Genomic DNA, 23,731 nt, shown 5'->3' on the forward strand with positions numbered 1-23,731 from the left:
TGCTTGCGCAGCCCTTCCCCGGCCTGGACCACTTCCTATAGTTTATTCTCATGCTGCCATCTATAGGTGCTCATGCATTATCACAAGCTGAGCCGGGCCTCTGACTTTCCTGTCTGGTTCCAATCAGACTGTTAAGAGAGGCGCTGAGTCAGCCTCTGGGTTCTTCTCAGCCAATTTCTCTTTCAGGTGCATGCTCCCACATGTCTTGCTTTCCCCAGTGGGGGCGAGAACAAATTCAGAGGGGAGGCAGAGTATGAGGGCTGGCATTGGAGAAGCTCTGAGCTGCTTGGGGGTAGGGAGGGTGCAGGGGAGAGGGGGCTGGGGAGAGGACCTTCTAGGGAGGGAAGTCATGAGACCGTCCATTCTCAACCATCCTGTAGGTGAACACCTTCCAGGCTGTCCTGGTGTCCGATGGATCCTATACATTCACGCTCTTCAATTATTATGAAATCAACTGGACCACTGGGACGGCGAGTGGCGGCGACCCCCTGACCGGCCTTGGGGGAGTGATGGCACAGGTAGGTGGCTCTCCATTTCATCTCCATCATGTTTCCGAAGCACTGCTCTCTGCTTATGTTGCTCAGCCTCCTGGAGGGAATCCTCCCAAGCTTCTCTAGCTCTTAACTAGAGAAATGTGTCTGATTTTGCAGGTGGAGCAAGAGGCTAATCTTGCCCATCTTTGATATCTTCCTCGGGGTGTGGCATGAATGAGGCAAGCCTTTCTTACCTGGAATGGTGGCCCCGGGGACTCCAGGAGAAGGGGTCTCCTGATTTCAGTGTGCCGGATGCTGCAAATAAGGTGCTGGGGCCAGTTAACCAACAAGGGTGGTGTTTGTGTTCAGGTCTCGTCTTCCTTTTGTGCTCTAGGCAGGATTTAATGGTGGAAACCTCACCAATTTCTTCAGCCTCCCAGGGTCAAGAACCCCTGATATCGTGAATATCCAAGAGACCACGAACGTCAACGTTCCAGGCCGCTGGGCATTTAAAGTTGATGGGAAGGAAATTGACCCAGCCAATGGCTGCACCTCCAGAGGTAAAGGATTTTCCTCTTCTCCATGGCAAAGTGGGGTTTGCTTAGTGTAGATTGACAGGCAGGCTTTTAAGCCACGGGGGCGGGCTCATTCCCGATGCCTTCCTCTTTTGACATCTCTCAGCTGGGTGATGGAGATCAAGGTAATTTTAGCATGCACATTCATCACATCAGGAGCTGAAACCCTGCATTTGCTCCACGGTGGTTTCTGTAGTCTCCGAAATAACTCCAACGTGGACATGGCTCTCGAGTGATTGCTCAGCCAGAGGGACAGAAGGGAGCCCTCCTGTTTAACATTATTTTTGTTGTTATTGTTGTTGCCACTTCTCCCCTCGCCTTTCCATTTTTCTTCCCCTCTTTACTCCTGCCCTGCCATCTGCACTTTGTAGATCTGCAGGAGTGGGCGAGCTTGGAGCGTTGCCAAGTCTCCACGAGAGCAAATCAGCACTTCCTAGTATGATTAGAAAGCAAGGGGAGAGAATGTCATCCTCTTTAGGGTGGCTTCTCCTCAACTCCTCTCTGTAGCAGCAAAACAGGCAGGAATTGGGGGACAATCAAAGCTGTGTCAGGTCTGTGTGATCAAGAGGTAGTAAGAGCCTCCCTCAGTTTTCTTTACATTGACATCCAAAGTTTGGGGCCTTCTCTGAACTATCAAAACCTCTTTGCCTGTGCAAAAACAGCCCAGGACTCTCCCAAGAACATCCTGGCTTAGAGGCTCCTGCTGCTCACGTGTCGGAAAGTGTTCAGGAAACCGTGTTTCTGTTGGTATTTCTGGAGTGGAGGCTACAGCAACTAGAAGTAGGAAATCATCCATCTAGCTCTCTGTCCATCTACCCAACCGTCTACTCATCTATCCATTTAGCCAGCCAGCCATTGCTTCTTTCCAAAGAACATTTGAAAGCTCCAAAAAGGTGCTGGCCACTCCACTAGGTGTTGGAGATGAAGGCGCTCTGACTCCCGCAATATGGCTGGTAGAGAAGACAGCCACGGGAACAAGGATGACACAATATAGGACATACTGTGATGGGTGCATTGGGAGGGGGCTGCGGAAGCACAGAGGAAGACCCTGGAGACAATGTTTGCAGATATTTAAGAAAGTTTTGGGTTGGGATGCAGATTTTAGGTGATCTCTTGTCCCCTCCGATAGAAAGCATGGTCTGGGGACCCACGTGTCTTAGCAGCTCTGGGAGGCCTCAGGTTTCTCTTTTGACTCGGCTTTAGTCAGTGTAATATAAAGAAAAACCACATTCCCCGGGCCTGAAATGCCCACGCTCTTGGCCCCATTCGCTGCATTGCGGTCAGGCTTACCAAACCTCTGGACTTTTGCTCTAATGAAAGGTCATCTGTGCAGATGTCCCTGCCTGGGCATCCTTGTCTCTGTGGACTCTGTGAAGTCCTCCATGTTCCGAATAGCAAATAAATGTTTTGGAGCTGGGTGGGAAAGAACCTAGCTCTAAAGCTCATCCGTCTTTCAGAGATGGTGCCCTCCTCCCTTACAAAGTGGAAGACAGCTTCCCTTAAGGTCTGCAAGAGATACCAAACCAATACCACATTATCTCTCTCCCCTTTATGGCCTGGACTAGGGATCTACCCAGCACCTCCGCCCCTGTGTCCAGGCCTCACGGAGCTGCCTGGCCACGGTCATGCAACCTAAGTGCCCGGTGACAGCCTCTCGCCCGAGTCCTGGGAATGAAATGCCGTGATAATGGAAAACATTGGCTTGCAGAGCTGTAGAGCTGGTCAGATGCCAGCCACAGATGAAGTCTCCACCTTGACTTCATTCTTTCCCCCCCTGAGTTATGGGTTTGGGTTTCACATACAGGACAAATTCAATATCCTTCTACAGACTGCTGTGTATTTTTATGCACCACTGTACATATATCAATCTAATGAGAATTGGGTTTGGCCTGGGTGATAGCTGGGGGAAATTTGCATCGAGCTGGTTTATTATATCATCATTTTGCAAACAAAATTATCTCAGTGAGTCTACCTTTTGGTCCGAACCTCCTCTGTTCAAAGGCGTTTTCCTCTCATTTATTGGAAGCCTGAAAAAACAGAGGCTGGAAACCATGCTTAGTGGAGGCTGTTCAAATGCATGCAGCCTGGACCAGTGTCAAAGAGCACTGAGCTTCAGCGCCTGCCTTCAGGGCTGATGCATATGACCTGCTGGGAACGTGAATAAATCTATTATCCCATATTTGGGCTCTATTCTCAACAGGTATGAAACATCATTGTTGCTGTTACACAGACACCGAATGGACTGTTCCCGAGGCAGCCATGCCTTCTGCTTGGGTTAATCTTGCAGCCCATGCTCTTCACTAAGTATTCAGTTTTGTAGCAGAATGTGAGACATCTTTCCAAACTACAGTTTCAAGCTACCATGAACTCCTGGCATATGACATTATTTACGTTTCTTAATGCTGTGTCTTTGATATGTCCCTTTTCAGGTATCGATTTACAAATGCTTCTCCCTCTCTCCACATGTGCCCGCTTGTGAGAGTCTCGCTGTTCCCCATGGGACAGGGATGAACAAATAGCACTGCCCACATTTTACAGGTTGGAAACCTGAGGCAGATGGAAGCAAGCCAGTAGGCTTGGAAGCTGATTGCAGAGCTATGACCACTTTCCAGGTCTCTTGGCTCTGACACCCAACCAAGGACAAGATCACAGGTCCCAGCCTAGAGACGCTTCTATTTCCATTGAGGGCTGATATTAACAACTGGCAAAGTTTGAAGTTTTCGGTGGGGGGAAATCATTTATTTAGGGAAATGGTTTTAAAGACTGATTGTCTACCAAATACATAGTAGTAAATAATTTCAAATCAGCACACCCCTCCCCACCCCCATTCCATTCTCCTCCTGACCTGGATTCTGTCGAGAAGTTCTGCCCCATGGATAAAGACAGAGAAGTACTAGATTTGGACAAGGCCTGGGGTGAGAGAGAAGACAACTTGTATAATGCAGGTTCTGCCTAAGCAGTGCCTGCAGGATTTACGAGCCCTTGAAGTCAGAGTTCAGCCCTTTTCAGAATCCTCCTGGGGAGCCTGGGACTTAAACTTGTGTGGCTGACTCCTGATTCATGCTTATTGATCTCTTCTGGTACATACAGGGCCCCCAACAAATGTTTGCTGAGTGAATGGGTGAGTGAACGAGTCAACAAATTAGCACATGAAGCAACTGTGTTGCTAAGTTACCAGGGTAAGCTGGGTCTGTTTCTGGAATACCCTTCCTCTTATTCCTGAAGGGAAGGATATGACCCCTGTGGGTCGTAGCCTTTGCCATGGACTAAGGCGACATGTCCTTCCTTGAACGAGCATGTGGTCACCAGCCGTGGAGATAATGATGCCACGAGGTAGACTGGATGCCCATGGCCTCAGTCTGGGACCTGGCTTCACCCCTGAGTGGCTGAGTGCTCTGAAGCCTCAGTTCCCTTTTCTGTCAAGCGAGGTCGATAACACCTGCCAAAGAGGGTTCTTGTGTGGATTACATGGTATGATGCAGGGAAAGCCTCAGCCCCATGCCTGGCACAGAGGGTAAGTGCTCAGTTTGTTGGCTTTAATGTCATTCTTCCCCAGGACAGTTCCTTCGGAGAGGGGAGGTGTTTTGGGATGACCTGAACTGTACCAACAAGTGTCGCTGCCTGGATTTCAATAATGAGATCTACTGCCAGGAGGCCTCCTGCAGCCCCTACGAAGTGTGCGAACCCAAAGGCAAATTCTTCTACTGCAACCCCGTGGAGACCAGCACATGCGTGGTGTTCGGGGAGCCACACTACCACACTTTTGATGGCTTCCTCTTCCACTTCCAAGGCTCCTGTGCCTACCTGTTGGCCCGACAGTGTTTGCAGACTTCCAGCCTCCCCTTCTTCAGCGTGGAGGCCAAGAACGAACACCGCGGGGGCTCAGCTGTCTCCTGGGTGAAGGAGCTCTCCGTGGAGGTCAATGGCTACAAGATTCTCATCCCCAAAGGAAGCTTCGGAAAAGTCAAGGTGAGACCCTCTCTATCCCTCCTGGAAAGATGGAGAAGCTGGAGATTCTTCAGCCCGGGGAAGACTTTCTCAGATCTGCTCGTTCTGCTGTGTGATGTTTATACCGAAGAGATGCATGGCTCTTCTTTCCTTGCAAATATCTTGTAAAACTTTTTAACGAGGCTAAATTTTATTTGTACAAGAGCCAACCTAAGCTCTCTCCTTGATATGCCTATCTGCTCTATAATTTAAAGTACATTTACATTCCTAGTTACCTCATAAACATGGGTATACACAGACACACATGCACACACACACACACACACACACACACTCACACATAGACACACACATGTCCAAGCTCAGAAGTAACTGGGAAGAGAGGTAAGCTCAGTGTCTCATGGACCTGGCTTGCAATAGTGGTAGCCACAGGTTCATGCCCAGGAGATGGTGCAAACACAGAGTACACACTAATAACTCAGTACAGCCTGTCATTAACAATCCTCACCCATCCCCCATCCTGTTTGCCCAAGAGCTGCTTCTTCCTTGTTAGAGAAAGCTCCAAATTGATCGGTGTTTCCAAAGGCACGTGCAGGCACCGCGAGTGGGCTTGGTGAACTCTTTAGTGAGGCGGGGGCGGGGGAGGTTCGGTGAAAGCTTTGTCCAAACACCCTCTCACGGGATCCCCACTCTTGCCTGGAAGAAGAGCAAAGAAGGTGGCTCTCTGCTGGTCTGTTTAGCATATGCAAATGATTCCTGTCACTGTCCACCTGGATTTCAAGCAGGGGCATCCATAAAGGAGGGAGAGCAAAAAGCCGCTAGCAACTACTCAATTTGTGGAGGCCCCAATTTTCATAATCTTCATGCCAACCTTGTTGCAACCATGTATTTATTCCAGCGATAATAACCGAGACCACGCGGGGTTGATGGCTTCAACCCCGTGCAGTCCTTATCCCCATGCATGGAGGTCATTATGGGGATTACAAACCAGAACCGAAGCCAATGCAGGGATTTCTTTTTTTAAAAATGGGTTGTAGTTTTAATTAACACAGCATGTCCAACAAAAGGCAGGACCAAAGAACCAATTCCACTTTTCCCAGCTCTGCCCGTCGTAGGGCTGTACCGCTTATCATGGTCATAATTAGAAAAGTGAGCTTTTACTGTGGCTGCAATCCCAGTTTGCCTGTTATTTAGTTAGTCTCTCTGGAGGCAGCTCTGCATATCAAATCAAGGTAAGACTTTGGGTACAGAAGTGTGGAGTTTCTCCCTTTTAAATTTCTATCATGCTGTTGAGCTCGATACTTATCCTTGTAGAGGATTTCAAGCTAGAAAAACGTTCTCCCGCATTCCCCTGCTCGCCTGAATTCTGGGGATGATGTGTACAATATCTGTAGGTGAGGAAGAAAGCTTTATGCTTTATTTCTATTTTCCATTTTGATTAAAATTCTTTTTCACTCACAGTCAGCCTCTTTTTTCAGAAGGAAAGGGACACTGTCATCTCTTTCAGGCCCAGCAGCTCTGCTAATTTTGTGTGGCTCTTCTCTGTCGTCCAAGCATAGGGCATGGATTCCTCAATTTTCTGTAGCGATAGGGAGATGTGGATGTGAATGTAAATGTTTCAGAAAGAAAAGGTTATGTGACTGCAACTGAGAACTAACAATGGCTTCCTTTTCCTCTTGCCAAATGGCTTCCAAGTGTCTCTGGATACACCTGCTCTGCTGGGAGGGTGGCTGTGTGGCCGGCGGAGCCCCCACCCAGGGTGAAGTGGGGACAGGCAGGGAGAGGGATGGGAAGCAAGAAGGAAATGTCTGTGAGGCAGCTGACTTCTGCAGACATGCTTGGCCTGGCCGGGAATGGCCAGCAAGATCTGTTCTTGCAAAGTACGGATCACCTTTCTCCATATGCTGGGGACTGGTTTCTGTCTATGGATTTCCCCTCTTTGGATTGTTCTCAAATAACAAAACAAGCAGTTTAGGATTGTATATGCTAATGGGGGCTACAGCCAGCCAGCTAAAATCCGTATATAATAGATATCTCCTTCTAGCTAATACTGCTCAGTTTTCCTATTTCTCCCCAAAATAAACCCAAGTAGTTTAGGGTGCTGCAGTGAAAAGACCATTGAGGCCTAATAGCAGGTAGTGATGAAGAACTCAGACCCTGGGGTCAGATCTGCTTGGCATCTGTGCCGCCCCTGTCAGCTGAGTGTGCTTTGAGCTTCATTTTCTTCATCTGTAAAATGGGGTAATAGTGTCTAGGAGGCAGGGATCTAGGGCTATATTTGGGCTTGGCTACCTCTAGCCATCACTGGGACCGAGGCAGCAGAGAGCAGTAGCTTTGGAACCCAGCTGCTGAGATTCAGGCCCTGTCACCTACCAGTCTTCAAGCCTTGAACCTTAATTTTCACATCTGCAAAAGGGGAAGATGCTAAGGTCCTTCTAAGTTTGTCACGAGGATGAAAAGGAACAGCCACATGTGTGATACCTAGTACAAAGCCTGGCACACAGTACATGGCGCTTCCCACATTGCCGTCACCACCAAAATTCCTTTGAGTTCTGAGAGCTTAGGCTTCTACAATTCTCCTTCTCTCTCCTAATCTCCCCCCTACCCACATCCTGTCAAAGAGGAAATGACTTGAATATGGGGAGAAGAAGAGAGGCGAAGAGGTGAGGTTCATCTCCTGCTGGCTAGTCGAGAGTTGAGACGTGGGACTGGAGGAACGAAATAAGAAATCACCCAGGACCACCTCCTCTGAGCACTGTGGGGGACAAACACAGTGACTCTAATCTGTGGTTTAAACTGAGACACGTTTCGTGTGGGAGTGAACGGGAGTGCAATGAACACATACCAGGAAGGAAGGTAAAAACTGGGCCAGGTGGTGCCTGTGGTCACCCCAGGGCTTAAGTCAGTCTAGATCCGATGCAGAGAAACCGGGTGGGGGAGGGGACCGTTGGAATATCCAGAGACGGTCCACCCCATGGCTCCTATTTCGAGACACGGAAGACTGCCCTTTGTTAGCAGAAGCTTGAGTGAGAGTGGAGGAGGGCGCTTGGCAACAGGCATATTTGGAACTTACAATTATACCAACCTTGAGGAAGACTTCATTTCCATCTCAGCATGGACAGCACGTAAAAGTCACCCAGTGCTCTTGCAAGACGACCTTCCTCATAGTATGGCTTTTCCCGCCTGTGTGGGCTAACCTGCTACCTAGAAGACAAGGATGGATCAATCAATCCCCAGGTTTTTCTTTCTACTTGTAGCTCTCTGTAGGGTGGCTTATTTCCCAAGCCTACTTTTTTGTCCCCTCCCCCATTTAGTCCTACTAATCTCTAGAGACAGGCAATTGTGCATGGCATCTACCACAGTAAATTTTGGAGTGATGTTTGGACAGGCTACTGCCTCACTTCCTAGAAAACTCAGAGAGTAGCACAATGGAGGCCGTGAAGACCCTTGTCCTTCCTGGGTGCCTGAAATCAGTATGGGTTCAGTGCACTTACAGGCTGTCCCACCGAGGACTGAGCTGGGCTAACCATCCCATCCCAGACACAGATGTGATATCTATGGGTGCTAGGCATGGCAAAGTGTAAAAAAAGAAGAAAGTGAGCTCTCTCTGCTGGAGGCTTCCTAAGCCATCTACTCACATGACCCACACACATGGGACTCACTCTCAACTGTTTCCCCCACTTCTTTCTCCCCACTGCAAAAAACCCACATGTCCTGCCGAGTGGACTCCATGAGCTCGTCCCACCCTCGAATGTCAGTATATAGCTTAGGCCCTCATGCTCCATTCCCCTGGACTTTGGCATCCGCTCCCTGTCTGTTTTCTCTGCTTCTCATCTTTACATGCTGGTCAGAGTGGGCTTTCTGACATGCAAATCTGACTCTGTCATTCCCTTACTTAAAACATTTTGGGGGCCTTGTCTGCAGAATAGAAATCCAAGTTGTTCTGTTTTTGTTTTTGTGGAGTTTGTTTTGTTTTAAAACATGGCTTAAAGGGCCCTCCAAGGTCTATTCCCAACACGGAGGCCAGAGGAATTCTTTTAAAATGGAAGTCAGATCATGTCAGTCTTTTGCTCTGGACACCCTCTTGGCTCCCCATCTTGCTCAGAGTCAAGGCCAAAGTCCTTTCAATGGCCGACAAAGGTCTCCCTGTTCTGGCTGCTCTTATCTCTCTGGCATAACCTACCACCGCCCTCTCCTTGCTGTCTCTGCTCCAGCCATGCCAGCCCTTGAGGTCCCAGGAGCACCCAGGCACACTCCACCTTAGGGCTTGGCTGTCACCTCCGTGGCATCCACTCTCACCCAGGATAACAGCATGGCTTGCTTCCTTATCTCAAACATCCCCTTCTCTGACCATCCTCTTTCAAGTTAAAAACCCTCTTTCCTAGCACTTCCCTAGCATCTATTTTATTTATTTTGTTTGTTTGTCGTTGGTCTCCTCAACCAAAATATACATTCTGTGGGGCAGAGATTTGTGTCAGTTTCATTCATTGCTAATCCCCAACTCTCTGAACGGTGCTTGACACACAGAAAGGCCTGAATCGCCATTTATTGAATGAATGGACCATGGACCTTGCCCATGTCTCTAGCTTCATCTCCGGCCACCCCTCCCCCCCTGCCATCCAGTAACACCCTGATGAATGTCCCCATGCTCACGCAGCTGTTTCTAAACCCCTGCCTTTATTCTCTTGTCCTGGAATTCCCTGCCCCACCCTTCCTTTGGCCACTTCTCTTCATCTTTAAAGACCCAGGGCAAGCTTAACTGCCTCCAAAAAGTCTTGTAGGACTCCCTGAGGCTGGATATAGGATTCATTTACTGTTCTCCCATTGCATGATCCATTAATGCATATTTAAAACAGTATAAATACCTATTTGTGTCTCTCTTCCTCAGTAGACTGAGACCTCCATGAGGGGCAGGACAACTATATTCTTTGTTCTTTATTTTTCAGCACCTCACATAATGCTTGGTACCCAGTAGGCATTTAAATTTGTTGGTTGTTGGGAATGATTACATGACATAGCCCTGGCATCAGGAGGTAACAGAGTGAAACACTCAGAGAATAATACCAGGGCAGCTTCCAAGCTAAAGTGTGGGGACCAGTTTATGGTACACATTTCAGCTGGGTGGAAGGGTCAGGGAGGGCTCTAGGCAGTGACTAGGTCATGGGAAATATGTGACTTCAGCTGAGACTTAAAGGAATGAATTTAGAGGAAAGGAAAGACAGGCTAACTAGTCTTTCATGAAAAGCTTTGAAGCTAGCCCTAGAGCCAGCCAGGAAGGGTTGACAGCCACCTGGTCCCCGGAGGAGTCTCGAGTGGTAGTGGCCATGCATGTCTTCCTCCGTAGCCTGCACTGTGCTCAGCTGGTCCACGCCACCCTGCTTCTGTGGGCTCCCCCAGGCCTCGGGCTTCATGGAAGGCAAGCTTACTGGAGCCCCAGCAGTTTGTGTGTGGGGGGGGGGGGCATTGTCTCCGGAGCAGTGACTTGCTTTGCTTCCCTTTCCTGACCTCAGCCGGACCCATTGCCCTGGCACCTGCTCACCTGCCTTTTACCATTACTGTTGTTGGCAGGTTAATGACCTAGTGACTTCCTTGCCGGTCACGTTAGACTTGGGGGCGGTGAAAATCTACCAGAGTGGCATGTCTACTGCCGTGGAAACAGATTTTGGGCTCTTAGTGACGTTTGACGGCCAGCACTACGCCTCCATTTCCATCCCAGGCTCCTATATAAACTCCACGTGTGGCCTCTGTGGGAACTACAATAAAAACCCCCTGGACGACTTCCTCCGCCCGGACGGCAGGCCGGCCATGTCCGTCCTGGACCTCGGAGAGAGCTGGCGGGTCTACCACGCCGACTGGAAGTGTGATACGGGCTGTGTGGACAACTGCACCATGTGTGACGCGGCCACCGAAGCGCTCCTCTTTGGCCCCGACTACTGTGGCTTCCTCAACAGGACAGACGGCCCCCTGTGGGAGTGCGGCACTGTCGTGGACCCCACGGCCTTTGTGCACAGCTGTGTGTACGACCTGTGCAGTGTGAGGGACAACGGGACGCTCCTCTGTCAGGCCATCCAAGCCTACGCGCTCGTGTGCCAAGCCCTGGGCATTCCGATCGGAGACTGGCGAGTCCAGACGGGGTGTGGTAAGCTGGCATCCTGCCCAAATGGAAGGCTGCGCCGGTGCAAGGAGGCCGGGGAGGGGGTTTCTGGGCTCCATCAAAAATCTCCTTGTTGAGACCAATTGCCCAAGAGTGAGGGTGAGCTGAATATAGCCAGACATTAGGAACGGTCAATGCCCACCCACCCAATACCATAGTCAGAAAACGAGAAGCCATTGATGAGCTTCAGTGGTCTAGAAACACGGAACATGTGGCAGGAAATGCTTGGCCACAGGAAGGTCTGGTCCCAGGGATGGCTATTCCAGACTTAGGCAAGATGGTGGGGTTTTCAGAGGTGGAGGCGGTGATCTTTGTGGCCATTGAATAAACACAGTTGCTGCTCTGAGTAATCAAAAGCAGCTTTGGGGGAAATAACTCACCTCCTAAACGGAACCAACAGCATTTGTCCCGTGGCTCTTTCTTCTCCACCTTCCATCCCTCTAGATTCTGTGTCTCTGGCTCTGTAGCCTTCCTCTGACCCACTGGTGTTGGGGAAAGGGCTGCGGCAGGGAGCAAAGAACATCAGGAAAGAAAGCCCTTTATCTGAAATGCTAAGTGGTTAGGAAAAGCCCCAACAGTGTGGGGAAATTCAGTTTCTTTTGAATTACCTTTTACATTAAACATTTTGTACCATTTAGTTGTCTTGTTTTCTCTTTCTATCCCACTTAAACTCTCTTATCCTGTTTATATAAATTTTTAAAATAAGCAAACAAAATAACAGCTTCTTGGAATTCTGTGGGTCTTTTTTTTTTCCTGGCCCTTGGTTTTCTCCACAAGAGTACCCAGAACATTATATCCATGCATTTTAGATTCCTATGCAGATAAGAAGGTTTCAAAGTTTCTTTCAGTTCCAAGGCTAAAGGGAGATTTTTTTTCCTATCAGTATAGGTTGGATTCAAAAATCATCATGTATCAGATTCAGTTCTTTGAGAATTGATGAAACCATGAAGACACTGTTTTCTTGTTGCTTGGTTGTGTGATTGACCAACCTCTATTATGCCTGGAACATCCAAATCCTGACTCAATTTGAGATTGAAGATGGCTTTTTTGGTATAATCTAAGATCCTTGTATAATCTAAGAGCATCCACTTTGCCTAATTAAATCACTTGTAATAGCTACTTTTTCCCCTGGTGGTACTATTTTCCTATCTTTCACATTCCCCACCCCTCTCTCATGTTAGTGGGAGGAATTCTAGTAGATTCAGACAGCTAGTTTACCAGTCCCTTGAGCCCCTGACTCTTGGATTCAACCAGACTCAAACATTTATGTAGACTCAGATGTTCTTAAAATAAGAACCAGAGGCTTCTGAGGCAAGAAGGGCCTTGAGGAGGCATTTAGTTCCAACCCAGTCTCCTGGAGGAACAGGCACACACATTCTTTTCAGATAACCAAGGTTCTGTCTTATTTTTAAGATCCCAGAGTATTCATTTTCACAGTCTTCTTTCGTCACTTAGGTATTTCGAGCACCTCCCTGTTAGAAATTCCACGTTTTCAAGTGGCTCCTCCCACGGTTACATTTTTCATTTGTCCAGCAAGTTGGATTTATTTCCTTCTAAGAGTGGGCCATGCTGTTTAAGATCAGATCAACTTATATGTCCATCAATCGAAGATCTTAAAGCATCTTGCTGGTTGTAGATCATCCAATAATAAATCAGTGTTGAACAATCTGTCTAGTTAGGATAGCAACCTGAAGTTTAATTCGGCCAGGATGATCAAATGCGAGTCAAGTTCACAATCGCGTTTCCCAGTGGCTATCACAAAGCAGTGGAGCTTGTTTGTACAGATACCACCTCAAGTCTCTTCCGTGATGAGTGGCTGCTGGGCCCTCATTCTAGGAGCTAAGCGGGTCCAGAAGGAGCGCCCTTCCTGCGGTTCCCTGTGAGTGCTGGATCCCTGTGGTTAGCACCTGGGGCACTCACCTGTTGTCCCGCTCTCTCCTCTCCCCCACGTCAGTGTCCATGGTGCAGTGCCCGAGCTTCAGCCACTACTCCGTGTGCACCAGCAGCTGCCCGGACACCTGCGCTGACCTGACGGCCTCCCAGAGCTGCACCACGCCGTGCACGGAGGGCTGCGAGTGTAACGAGGGCTTTGTGCTCAGCACCAGCCAGTGCGTCCCACTGCACAAGTGTGGCTGTGACTTCGATGGCCACTACTACACCATGGGGGAGTTCTTCTGGGCCACGGCCAACTGCACGGTGCAGTGCCTTTGTGAGGAGGGTGGGGACGTCTACTGCTTTAACAAGACCTGCCGGGGTGGGGAGGTGTGTGCCGTGGAGGACGGCTACCAGGGCTGCTTTCCCAAGCGTGAGACCGTGTGCCTGCTCAGCCAGAACCAGGTGTTGCACACCTTCGATGGCGCCGCCTACACCTTCCCCACCGAGTTCTCCTACACCCTCCTCAAGACCTGCCCCGAGCGGCCCGACTACCTGGAAATCGACATCAACAAGAAGAAGCCCGATGCGGGGCCCGCGTGGCTGCGAGGACTTCGCATCCTAGTGGCCGACCAGGAGGTCAAGATAGGAGGAGTCGGGGCTTTGGAAGTCAAGGTAAGACTCCTGATGCCCTTGCGGCTTTTCTGATGAGTCTCGCCAAGTGAAGGAGCCGTAGTCTTCAGGCGTGCCCTTCTGCCTCTGACCACGAGTGGATTCCAGGAAGGCAATGACTCTGAAGTGGGGGCATTTCCGAATGTTCAGCACCAAATCAGTCTCTCAGGGGGAACGGAGTGAGGCTGGAATCCCACAAATTAGGGATAGCTGTAGCAGGACTGGCTTTCTCTGTAACAGCCGATGCTTACCGGACACTTACTATGTGCCACGCACTAGTCTAAGCAGGATCACACCTAATCTGATGAGGGGTATGTTTTCATCCTCATTTACATTTTACCTATGAGAAAACTGAGGCACAGAGAGGTTACATAACTTCCTCAGAGACACACAGCCATAAAGTGGCATTTGAGCCCAGGCAGGCTGGCTTCAAAGTCTGTGCTCTTTACCCTGTACTATACTGACTCGTCTACCTATAGATGGGAACCCATGTGGGGTAATGCAGACGGTACCCGCAGGGGCACCTCCTGCCCCTCTGACCTGGTCTAAAATATTCATCATTGGGCATCCAGATCATTCGTTCTAGAAGGATCATTAGGAATCATCTAGTGCCACTATTTGTTTGTGCGTGAAGATCCCAAAGGGCTCAGTGAGGGATGGGGGACCTCACAGCTAAGTGGTGATGGAGCTGGCATGACGGGAGGGCAGATCTCCCCACTCCCAGCCCAACACGTATTTGGTAATATCACAGGAAGTCAAATTTAGAAAACAGAAGTCAATGCAGTCCTGTGCTAGGAGATCAGAAAACACATGTCCAAGGACTGAAGAGGCCATTTTCATTCCCATCGACACACTGGCAGAGATTAATTTATTCAAAGAATAGTAAAAGGTAGAGATAGGTGGGTGGACAACTAGATAATTAGATAGAAACTCTATGCTCCCAAGGGGCTGGGGCACAAGAACAGTCAAACTTGAAGGAAAGGAAGGAGCCAGAAATGTGGGGAAGGAAGGGTGCCATCAGTGAAAAGGAGCTGTCAGGCAGAAGGAAGAAGCCACATATATGTCAAGACAACTTCTGCTCACATTTCACTCTTTTTTTGGGCTACCTTAGGGTCTTATGTATACGCAAATAAACAGCAAGTGTGTTGAATCAGAGGAGCCGAGAAAGAAAGAAACAAGAGATGCCCATGCAGAAACAGTTTGTGTATGTCTGTGTGGTTCCCATAGCCCGCCAGCTTCTTGACATTTCTCAAAGGGAGAGTCACGGGGCAGAACCGTGTCTTTATTTCAGAACCTAGGAAATTGTGGGTACACTGTGTGCATCTGGAATTGATGATAGTGATTTGGTTTTTCAGCTGAATGGTCAGGAAGTGGAATTACCTTTTTTCCATCCTTCGGGGAAGCTGGAAATCTATCGAAACAAAAACAGCACGACGGTAGAGTCCAGGGGTGTTGTGACCATCCAATACTTGGACATCGGTCTGCTGTACATCCGGCTCTCCACCGTTTATTTCAATTGCACGGGCGGGCTGTGTGGCTTCTTTAATGCAAACGTCAGCGATGAGTTCTGTCTCCCCAATGGCAAGTGCACGGACAACCTGGCGGTGTTCCTGGAAAGCTGGACAACCTTTGAGGAGATCTGCAACGGGGAGTGTGGGGACCTGCTGAAGGCTTGCAACAATGACTCGGAGCTGCTCAAATTTTATCGGAGCCGCTCCAGGTGTGGCATCATCAATGACCCCTCCAACAGCTCCTTCCTTGAGTGCCACGGGGTGGTCAATGTCACCGCCTACTACCGCACCTGCCTCTTCCGCCTGTGCCAGAGCGGGGGTAATGAGTCGGAACTCTGTGACTCCGTGGCACGGTATGCAAGCGCTTGCAAGAACGCCGATGTGGAGGTGGGCCCCTGGCGGACCTATGACTTCTGCCGTAAGTCGGGGCTCCGTGATGTGGGAGGCCACCTGGGAGAGGCAGGAGTTGAGCTTAAGGACAGTCCGATGCTTGTGTGTACCTTCCTCGTCTGGTGTGTCCTTTGGAAGGCCCCTCACCCCAAACCCGACTGGTTCTCACCTTTATTTCTGTTTCTGCTTACACGGTGTCTCTTCATCGTGGAGGGATTAGCCATCCTATTGACTCTTGGTTTTAGCTAGTGGAGGATATGCGTCATATCAAAGACTAGAAGTCTCTGTGATGGCTCCATCAGGGCCTTCTTTCTTGGCAAAGAACGGCTCCATTCTTTCCATAGAAGGTGATCAGTCAGAGCGCCTTTCACGGAGTAGAGATTAGCGCTGCTCCCTGGGGCAAGCCTGACAATGGCTATGAAGAGAGTCCCACGTTGCTTTTTTTTCATTTTGTCCCCCAAGTATCTGACCCCTCTCAGCAGGGCGGTAGCAGTACTAGTAGTAATTAGAATACTTGCTGAGAAGCCCTGACATATAACACCTGGGGCAATGGGGGAGGCCAGGGGGAGGAGTGAGGTAGAAGGGGCGGGAGGCATGGCCGAGAGGGCAGGACCCATGCCCGGAGCAAGGACTGCCCCACCTGGGCTTCAGCACCCATCCCTTTCCCACCAAAAAATCAGCCCCAAACCCAAACCAATGCTACAATTAAGATTCCATCCTCTGCATCTGTTCATCTCTCTTGACTAATCTCCTGCTCTCTAGTTTATTTCTCAAAACTTTTTATTTTGAAATAATTGCAAAGTTATAGAAACATTGCATGAGTGTCTGTGTACCCATTACCCAGATTAACCCACAGTTAACATTTTGCCCCATTTGTTTTATCATTGTCTCTCGCACTCTCTCTCTGCATTTGAAAGTAAGTTACATACATCATACCCCTTTGCCCCTAAATACTTCAGTGTGTATTTCCTTAGAATAATGACACTCATTTACAGAGCCACAGTATCGTTACTGACCTTAGGAAATTTAACACTGATACAATCATTTAATATCCACATTTCAATTTTGTCAATTGACTCATGATGTCTTTTATGGCTTTCCCCCTTCAATACAGATGTAGTCTAAGACCCCATGTTGTGTTTAGAGCTCTCATGTCTCTTTAGTCTCCTTTAATCTGGAATAATTCCTTAGCTTTCTTCTCTTTTATTGTCATTTTTAAAGAATACAGCCTCCCACCTTTTAAAATAGAATGGCCTTCCATTTGGGTTTGACATTTCCTCGTGATTAAGTTCTGCTGTGCGTTCCTCTCAGACTCCTGCGTAGGTGACATCTGTTTTCCTCATGGTATCAAGTCACATGCAGTGCATGCTCTGTCTAACCTCTCAGTGGAGATGGGCACAGTGGTCCCCTGGTCAGGTGTTGTCAAATGTCTCCATTCTGTGGTCACATTGTTTTTGTTCTCTTACAACTAATCAGCTACAGGTGGGGAGATACTTTAAGACAATGCAAGTATCCTGCAGAGAAAGTGTGAGAGAGGATGATAAAGCAAATGGGGCAAAATGCTAACTGTAAGCTAATATCAAAATCCCCCTCCTCTATTTAGTGCCCATTGATGATCTTTGCTTGTATCAGTGTTTTTAGCATGATGATTACAAGCTAATGGTTTCCAGCTCCAGTACTCTGTTCACTTATTTACCAAAGTATAGATGTCATTCTACTATAAGCAAGAGGCTTGCCTTCTCGTCTGTGTGTCTGCCTGTCATCCATCCATCCATCCAATCATCCATTTACCCATCCACCCAACCATCTTACTCAATCATCTTTTTATTGAAGTATAATTAACATTTGGTGTTATATGAGTTTCAGGTGTACAATATGATTCAACAATTCTATATACTTCTCAGTGCTCATCACTGTAAGTATACTTCTAATCCCCTTTGTCTATTTCACCCCTCCTCCCATCCCCTTCTGACAACCACCTGTTTGTTCTCTGTATTCAAGAGTCTGTTTTTTTCTTTGTTTCTTTTTTTCTTCATTTGTTCATCTGGTTTTTTCTCTTAAATTCTACATAGGAGTGAAATCATATGGTGTTTGTCTTTCTCTGACTGACTTATTTTTCTTAACATAATACACTCTAGCTCCATCTCCATCATTGCAAATGGTAAGATTTCATTCTTTCTTGATGGCTGAGTAATATTCTATTGTATGTATATATACCACATCTTCTTTATCCATTCGGCTATGGATGGACACATGACAACCTAAGTGTCTGTCTATCTTATCAATATGGACACACGCATTCATAGTTTTTCAATTATTTTTATTTCATATTATATTTGTTCATGATTTTGGTGTTAAAATTATTCTGGATTTGGCCTGCGGGAGCCCTTCGAGCTTCCTCTTATGTCCTTTGGGCATGCCTTGGTCACTTTCTTACTTTTTGGTTTAACAAGATGCTCCACGTTCATCCTGTAATCTTCCCTGCCCCAGACTAGAATCAGCCATTGCTCCAAAAAGCCCTAATTTCCCCCGGTGGGGACTGTTCCTAGAAACCAAGATCTGGGTGAGGCTTATCCATTGCTACGGGGGTATTCTTGCTTTGCCACTAAGCCCTTTCAACAGAAACATCTTAGAGCTAAGAACTAACACACACACACACACACACACACACACACACACACATTACACACATACATACAGGCTTGTCTTTTTACATCTCTGGTTTCTGAGCTTTGGGAGCCCAAGGAGCATGTGGATGGTTTGGTGGCTCTCATCTCAGAAAAGGCAGTGATATTCTTGGTGACCCTTAACCTCACTGGGGAGGGATGAATAGCAGACGCTGTGAATCCTGAAGCTGGAATTCTGGGAGCATTCATATGTCACCTACAAGGAGAAAAGCTTCAAGGTCTCTCCTGACCACCACATCTAGTGGGACCTTGTAATACGTTCCCCAAACCTTCTTTTTAATCTGCCTCCACATCCTCTCTGGTCCTCTCTGCAGCTTATCTACTATGATCTCTGTCCTTCTCCTGCTCTCAGCTTTCTGGTTGCAGCTCATTCACGGTTCAGGGTTACTGAGCCCGACCCCTACCAAATCCATTTTGTTGCCCCGCCTCGTCACCATGTCTGCTGTCCTTTCGGACCATGACTTCCATCCAACAGGCAGTGTTTCTGGATGGCTTTTGCTGTGCGCGGAGCATACTTTGGTCGCATCGGCGGTGCGAAGCACAGTGGAATGGGGATGATTCCCTCTTTTCCTGGGTGTGATGGTTGCTGAGAATAGCTTCTCACCACCCCTCCTCTGCAGAGCTGGGGGAAGTTCTTTTCACTGCCTTTTTTAGAGAGAGAGAGACATGTGGACAAAAGCAGCCAAGGGTCTGGCAAGAGGGACCGGAGCGTGCATGTTTGATCAAGGAAGACTCGGGTACTAAGGGGTTAATTTGGTCGGGTTCTTGCAGGCTGGAGAATGGGCTGAAGACCAGCTGCAAATCAGGAACACAATCTTCTCTGGGCCTAGTGAGAGACAGACAATCACTGATGCTGTGTTCCGAGATTTTGAACCAGCCCTCATGTTGGCAGAGCCAGGCTGCCCAATTAAATAATTTCACAGAGGCATTTCAGAGGCCAGAGGAAGTTTTATTACTTCACGTCTGTATGTTCCAGACTTTCAGACAAATTCAGACAACACAATAAGTCATCAAGTGAGAGCCATTTAAATAAGTCATGTTATTTGCTATCACCATAAACCTGCAGTCGATGTTATAAAATTCATAATTTAGAGACAAATGTGAAAATCCCTCTATACGGACATATTTAATCAGGGCTGAACTAGCCTTCAACTCCAAAGCCGTATGGTATTGTAGTCAACGGGAGTGGAGATAGTCCTTTAGCCCAGAGGAAAAAAGATTGGCTCTCAGTATATAGTGCAGAACTGGTGAGTTGGTACTTGTGGGCAGAGTTATTATTATCGTGCAATTTATTTCTCTGTAGTGTCCTCTCTGTCCTTGGGTTGTAAAACACTATTAAGGAGTGAGAGTATGCACAAAAGCTAAAGAAAGTTTTAAAGAATTGGCTCTTTTGTCCCGGGGGATAGTGGGGACATTCGCAGATCTCTAGACTACCCAGACTTCTAGGTAGATTTCTTCTGGCTCCTGGATTCATCCATGCCTTGCCCAGGTCAAATTTTGGCAGGCTGATATAATAAAGAGAAATGGGAAGATGACCTGGAACTCCATGGTGAGCAACACGGGCTGTTACCATATTATGTGCTATCCTTTGTGACTCAGAGACTCGATCTATCAAGGAAGGCTTCTGGGCAGAAGTGCAATATGAAGTGAATCTTTTTTATTATTATTATTATGTTATGTTAATCACTATACATTACATCATTAGTTTTTGATGTAGTGTTCCATGATTCATCGTTTGCGTATAACACCCAGTGCTCCATGCAGAACGTGCCCTCTTTAATACCCATCACCAGGCTAACCCATCCCCCCACTCCCCTCCCCTCTAGAACCCTCAGTTTGTTTCTCAGAGTCCATAGTCTCTCATGGTTCGTCTCCCCCTCCGATTTCCCCCCCTTCATTCTTCCCTTCCTGCTAGCTTCTTCTTCTTCTTTTTTTTTTTTTTTAACATATAATGTATTATTTGTTTCAGAGGTACAGGTCTGTGATTCATCAGTCTTACACAATTCACAGAGCTCACCATAGCACATACCCTCCCCAATGTCTATCACCCAGCCACCCCATCCCTCCCACCCCCCACTACCCCAGCAACCCTCAGTTTGTTTCCTGAGATTAGGAATTCCTCATATCAGTGAGATCATATGATACATGTCTTTCTCTGATTGACTTATTTTGCTTAGCATAATACCCTCTAGTTCCATCCACGTCATTGCAAATGGCAAGATTTCGGGGTATTTTGATGGGTGCATAATATTCCATTGTATATATGTACCACATCTTCTTTATCCATTCATCTGTCGATGGACATCTTGGCTCTTTCCACAGTTTGGCTATTGTGGACATTGCTGCTATAAACATTGGGGTGCACATACCCCTTCGGATCCCTACATTTGTATCTTTGGGGTAAATACCCAGTAGTGCAAGTGAAGTGATCTTGACAGATGTGTAGGATTTGGCTTTGTGAGGCCCATCTGGCATGGGAAAGAATGTGAGCAAAGAAGGTGGGAGGGACCAGGGGCAGAAGGCGGTGAGGAGGTAGAAAAGGCCCGAGGGCACCAGGAGCCAAGAAATGAAAGACAAAGAGAAAGGCAATTTGTAGAGTAAAAATGCCTTCATAAAGTATATCCTACTAGAAGAAGTGTGAACAGGGGAAAGGTTTTCTATTTATTGAGACTCTACTGTAGGCTTAATATATTAGGTCATTAATCCTCAGAACAACTGTGCTAGATAAGTATCATCTTTATTTAATAAAAGAAGAAACCGAGCTCAGAGGTGGTATCCACAGGTCTCTATGGACCCAAAGCACTGGTTCTTTCTGGGATACTCTCCCTCCAGAGTCCTTGAGTCAGGGGACTTAGCATTGGGAGATCCAGATTGGGATCTCTCTGGTACTTACGGGCTGGATTAGGTTAAGTCACTGAACTTGAGTTTCTCATCTGTAAGACAGAGATGAGAAGACTTTGCTTACCTCCTAGGCTGTTGAGTAAAGTTACGCCAAACTGTCTACAAGGATGCCTGGCATGTAGCAGGTGCTCACGGAGGCTCATAGTCTTGGGATCTTCTACACAGAAAGCTACGTGCCCCAGGAGCACATGAGGGGTTCCCTGAGCCTCTGATCACCCCAAATGAGGATGACAGTAGTGCTGAGCACACGGCGTTCACGTGCACACCACATGCATCTAGCGAGTGCACACACACTCTCTCTGCCCCCTGTCCCTTGCTCAAGCCTGTCTTCTCCTTGGCCACCCTCAGCTCTGGAATGCCCGGAGAACAGCCATTTCGAGGAGTGCATGATGTGTGTGGAGACCTGTGAGACGCTGGCCCTGGGCCCCATCTGTGTGGACAGCTGCTCTGAGGGCTGTCGTTGTGACGAGGACTATGCCCTGCAAGGCAACCTGTGTGTCACCCGCAGCGAGTGCGGCTGCAACTTTGAGGGCCACCAGCTTGCCACCAATGAGACCTTCTGGGTGGACGCGGACTGCCAGATCTTCTGCTACTGCAACGGCACAGACAACAAGGTCCACTGCGAGAGCATCCCGTGCAAGGGGGACGAGTACTGCATGGAGGAGGGAGGCCTGTACTACTGTTGGCCCCGAACCGACGCCTCCTGCATCGTCTCGGGCTACGGCCACTACCTGACCTTTGATGGCTACCCCTTTGACTTCCAGACCAGCTGCCCCCTCATCCTGTGCACCACAGGAAGCAAGACAAGCTCAGACACTTTGCCCAAGTTTGTCGTCACGGCCAAGAACGAGGACCGGGACCCGTCACTGGCCTTGTGGGTCAAGCAGGTGGACGTGACCGTGTTTGGCTACAGCATTGTGATCCACAGGGCCTACAAGCACACGGTGCTGGTGAGTAGTCAAGGCCAGACGGCAGGAAAGGAGTTGTGGGGATGTGAGCATGGGGGTCCTGGGTCAGCGGGCCAGGCTGCAGCTGAACCAGGCTGGCCTAGAATCCTAGGAGAAGCCTAGGATGTTAGAGCAGAGAGGGACCCTGGAGATTCTCTTTATCTTACAGATAAGGACACTGAGCCTCAGACACAAAAATGTTCTGCCCAAGGCACCGAATTAGGAGCAGAAATGGTACCCTTCCTCATGTAACAGAGTATATTGGAGAGAGCACAGACCGAGGTTTGAATCCCAGCTGGGCTGCCGCTGTGTGTCCTTGGGCGGTCACTCCATCTGCAAAAGAGAACACATGCCTAGCACGGCTTAGATGCCTGTCAGTGGTACTACCGCCCGATCCACCTCCTCCCCTCTGTGGAGCCCAGGATGATAGTTCCCTGCTCTGGCCTCCTTCCCACCACTTCCTGGCTCCCCGTTGGCCCCCCATGAGATCTGAGAGTTCAAGAGTCTTGCAGGCATCTGGAGCCCTCAGGGGCCTCCTACAATCTTCCTACTTGGGCCTCAAATAGGAAGGAGTGAACTTTGTCACTCCCTTGACGAAGACAGGAGCAGATAGGGCTGGAGGAGCTCTGTGTGCTCACCGTCAGGCCTGAGGACATCAGCCCCCCGCAAAAGACCCAGCCCCTCCTTCCCCTGGGTCTTGCTCTGAGCGGAACCGGGAGCACTGACGAACCAGCCAGTGGCCCTGCTCTGAGGTTTGGGAGGGGCTGATACGGGGCGTGAGCCTCTTAGCACGATCCTCGATGATCTGTGGTGTAATTTATCTCTACGGGGACTCCTTTTCACCTTGTATACATTCTCTGAAAAATGCTGAGCTCTTACAGGGGAGTTCCCTGAGCAGCTCTCCAGATCTCTTTCCTTCCTTAGAATCGCCTTACCCTCCCTCTCTGACAGAGGCTTCTGAGCTTCCTAACTGCCTGCCCTTTCCCGTTTATCCGAAAATGTGCCTTCTTGGCATCTAAGGCAGGGGACTCGCTGGGCCCATTCCTCTTCCCTTCCTTGGATATCATACCCAAACCCCTGACTGCTTTCCTCGGTGCTTTCCAGAACTATTGGTCCATACCCATGACTGCATGAATCGTATTGTCATTCCAGGGGTGGGGGGGTTCCCATATCTGACTCGCTCGGTACTAGTCGTGGGCTTCTTGAGGGCAGGAGCTCTGCCTAGTTCATCTTTATGTGAAATGACTCTGATGTCAGGACACTCAACACATTTGTCCAGGGGATGAATGAGATGACATAATAGCCCCTCTCTCCTACAGTCCCCAGGACTTACCATTTTGCTGCTGGCCATGTCCTCATCAATCTGTGGGATTAAATTGCCATGGAGGCAAGATAGGAAGACATCAGGTGCCTTTCTTGTAGCCACATAAGGCTTCCCACAGACGTCTAGATAGCGGAGGCTGCCCATCGCAGTAATGGTCCTCGATACCATTTTGTCATCATATGTGTTAAAACAAACACGTGGGTCATTTTGTTTTTCTCCTCATCTGATCTATTTCTACCCTTAGGTTTATACCTTTTCATGCAGCTCCTTATCTCCT

General features: G+C 48.5%; 1 protein-coding gene across 1 annotated transcript in view; it reads left to right on the forward strand.

The window, feature by feature from the left end:
- TECTA (tectorin alpha) overlaps positions 1-23,731 on the forward strand; it is a 67,529-nt gene that overhangs the window by 9,747 nt on the left and 34,051 nt on the right. Inside the window, exons 4-10 of the mRNA XM_032428027.1 lie at positions 381-518; positions 868-1,033; positions 4,605-5,017; positions 10,565-11,135; positions 13,105-13,697; positions 15,050-15,623; positions 21,532-22,133. Coding sequence (XP_032283918.1) covers positions 381-518; positions 868-1,033; positions 4,605-5,017; positions 10,565-11,135; positions 13,105-13,697; positions 15,050-15,623; positions 21,532-22,133 — 3,057 coding nt within the window. The remainder of the gene's footprint in view (positions 1-380; positions 519-867; positions 1,034-4,604; positions 5,018-10,564; positions 11,136-13,104; positions 13,698-15,049; positions 15,624-21,531; positions 22,134-23,731) is intronic.

Source organism: Phoca vitulina, unplaced genomic scaffold (assembly GCF_004348235.1).
Source record: "Phoca vitulina isolate PV1807 unplaced genomic scaffold, GSC_HSeal_1.0 scaffold38, whole genome shotgun sequence".
Classification (NCBI taxonomy): domain Eukaryota; kingdom Metazoa; phylum Chordata; class Mammalia; order Carnivora; family Phocidae; genus Phoca; species Phoca vitulina.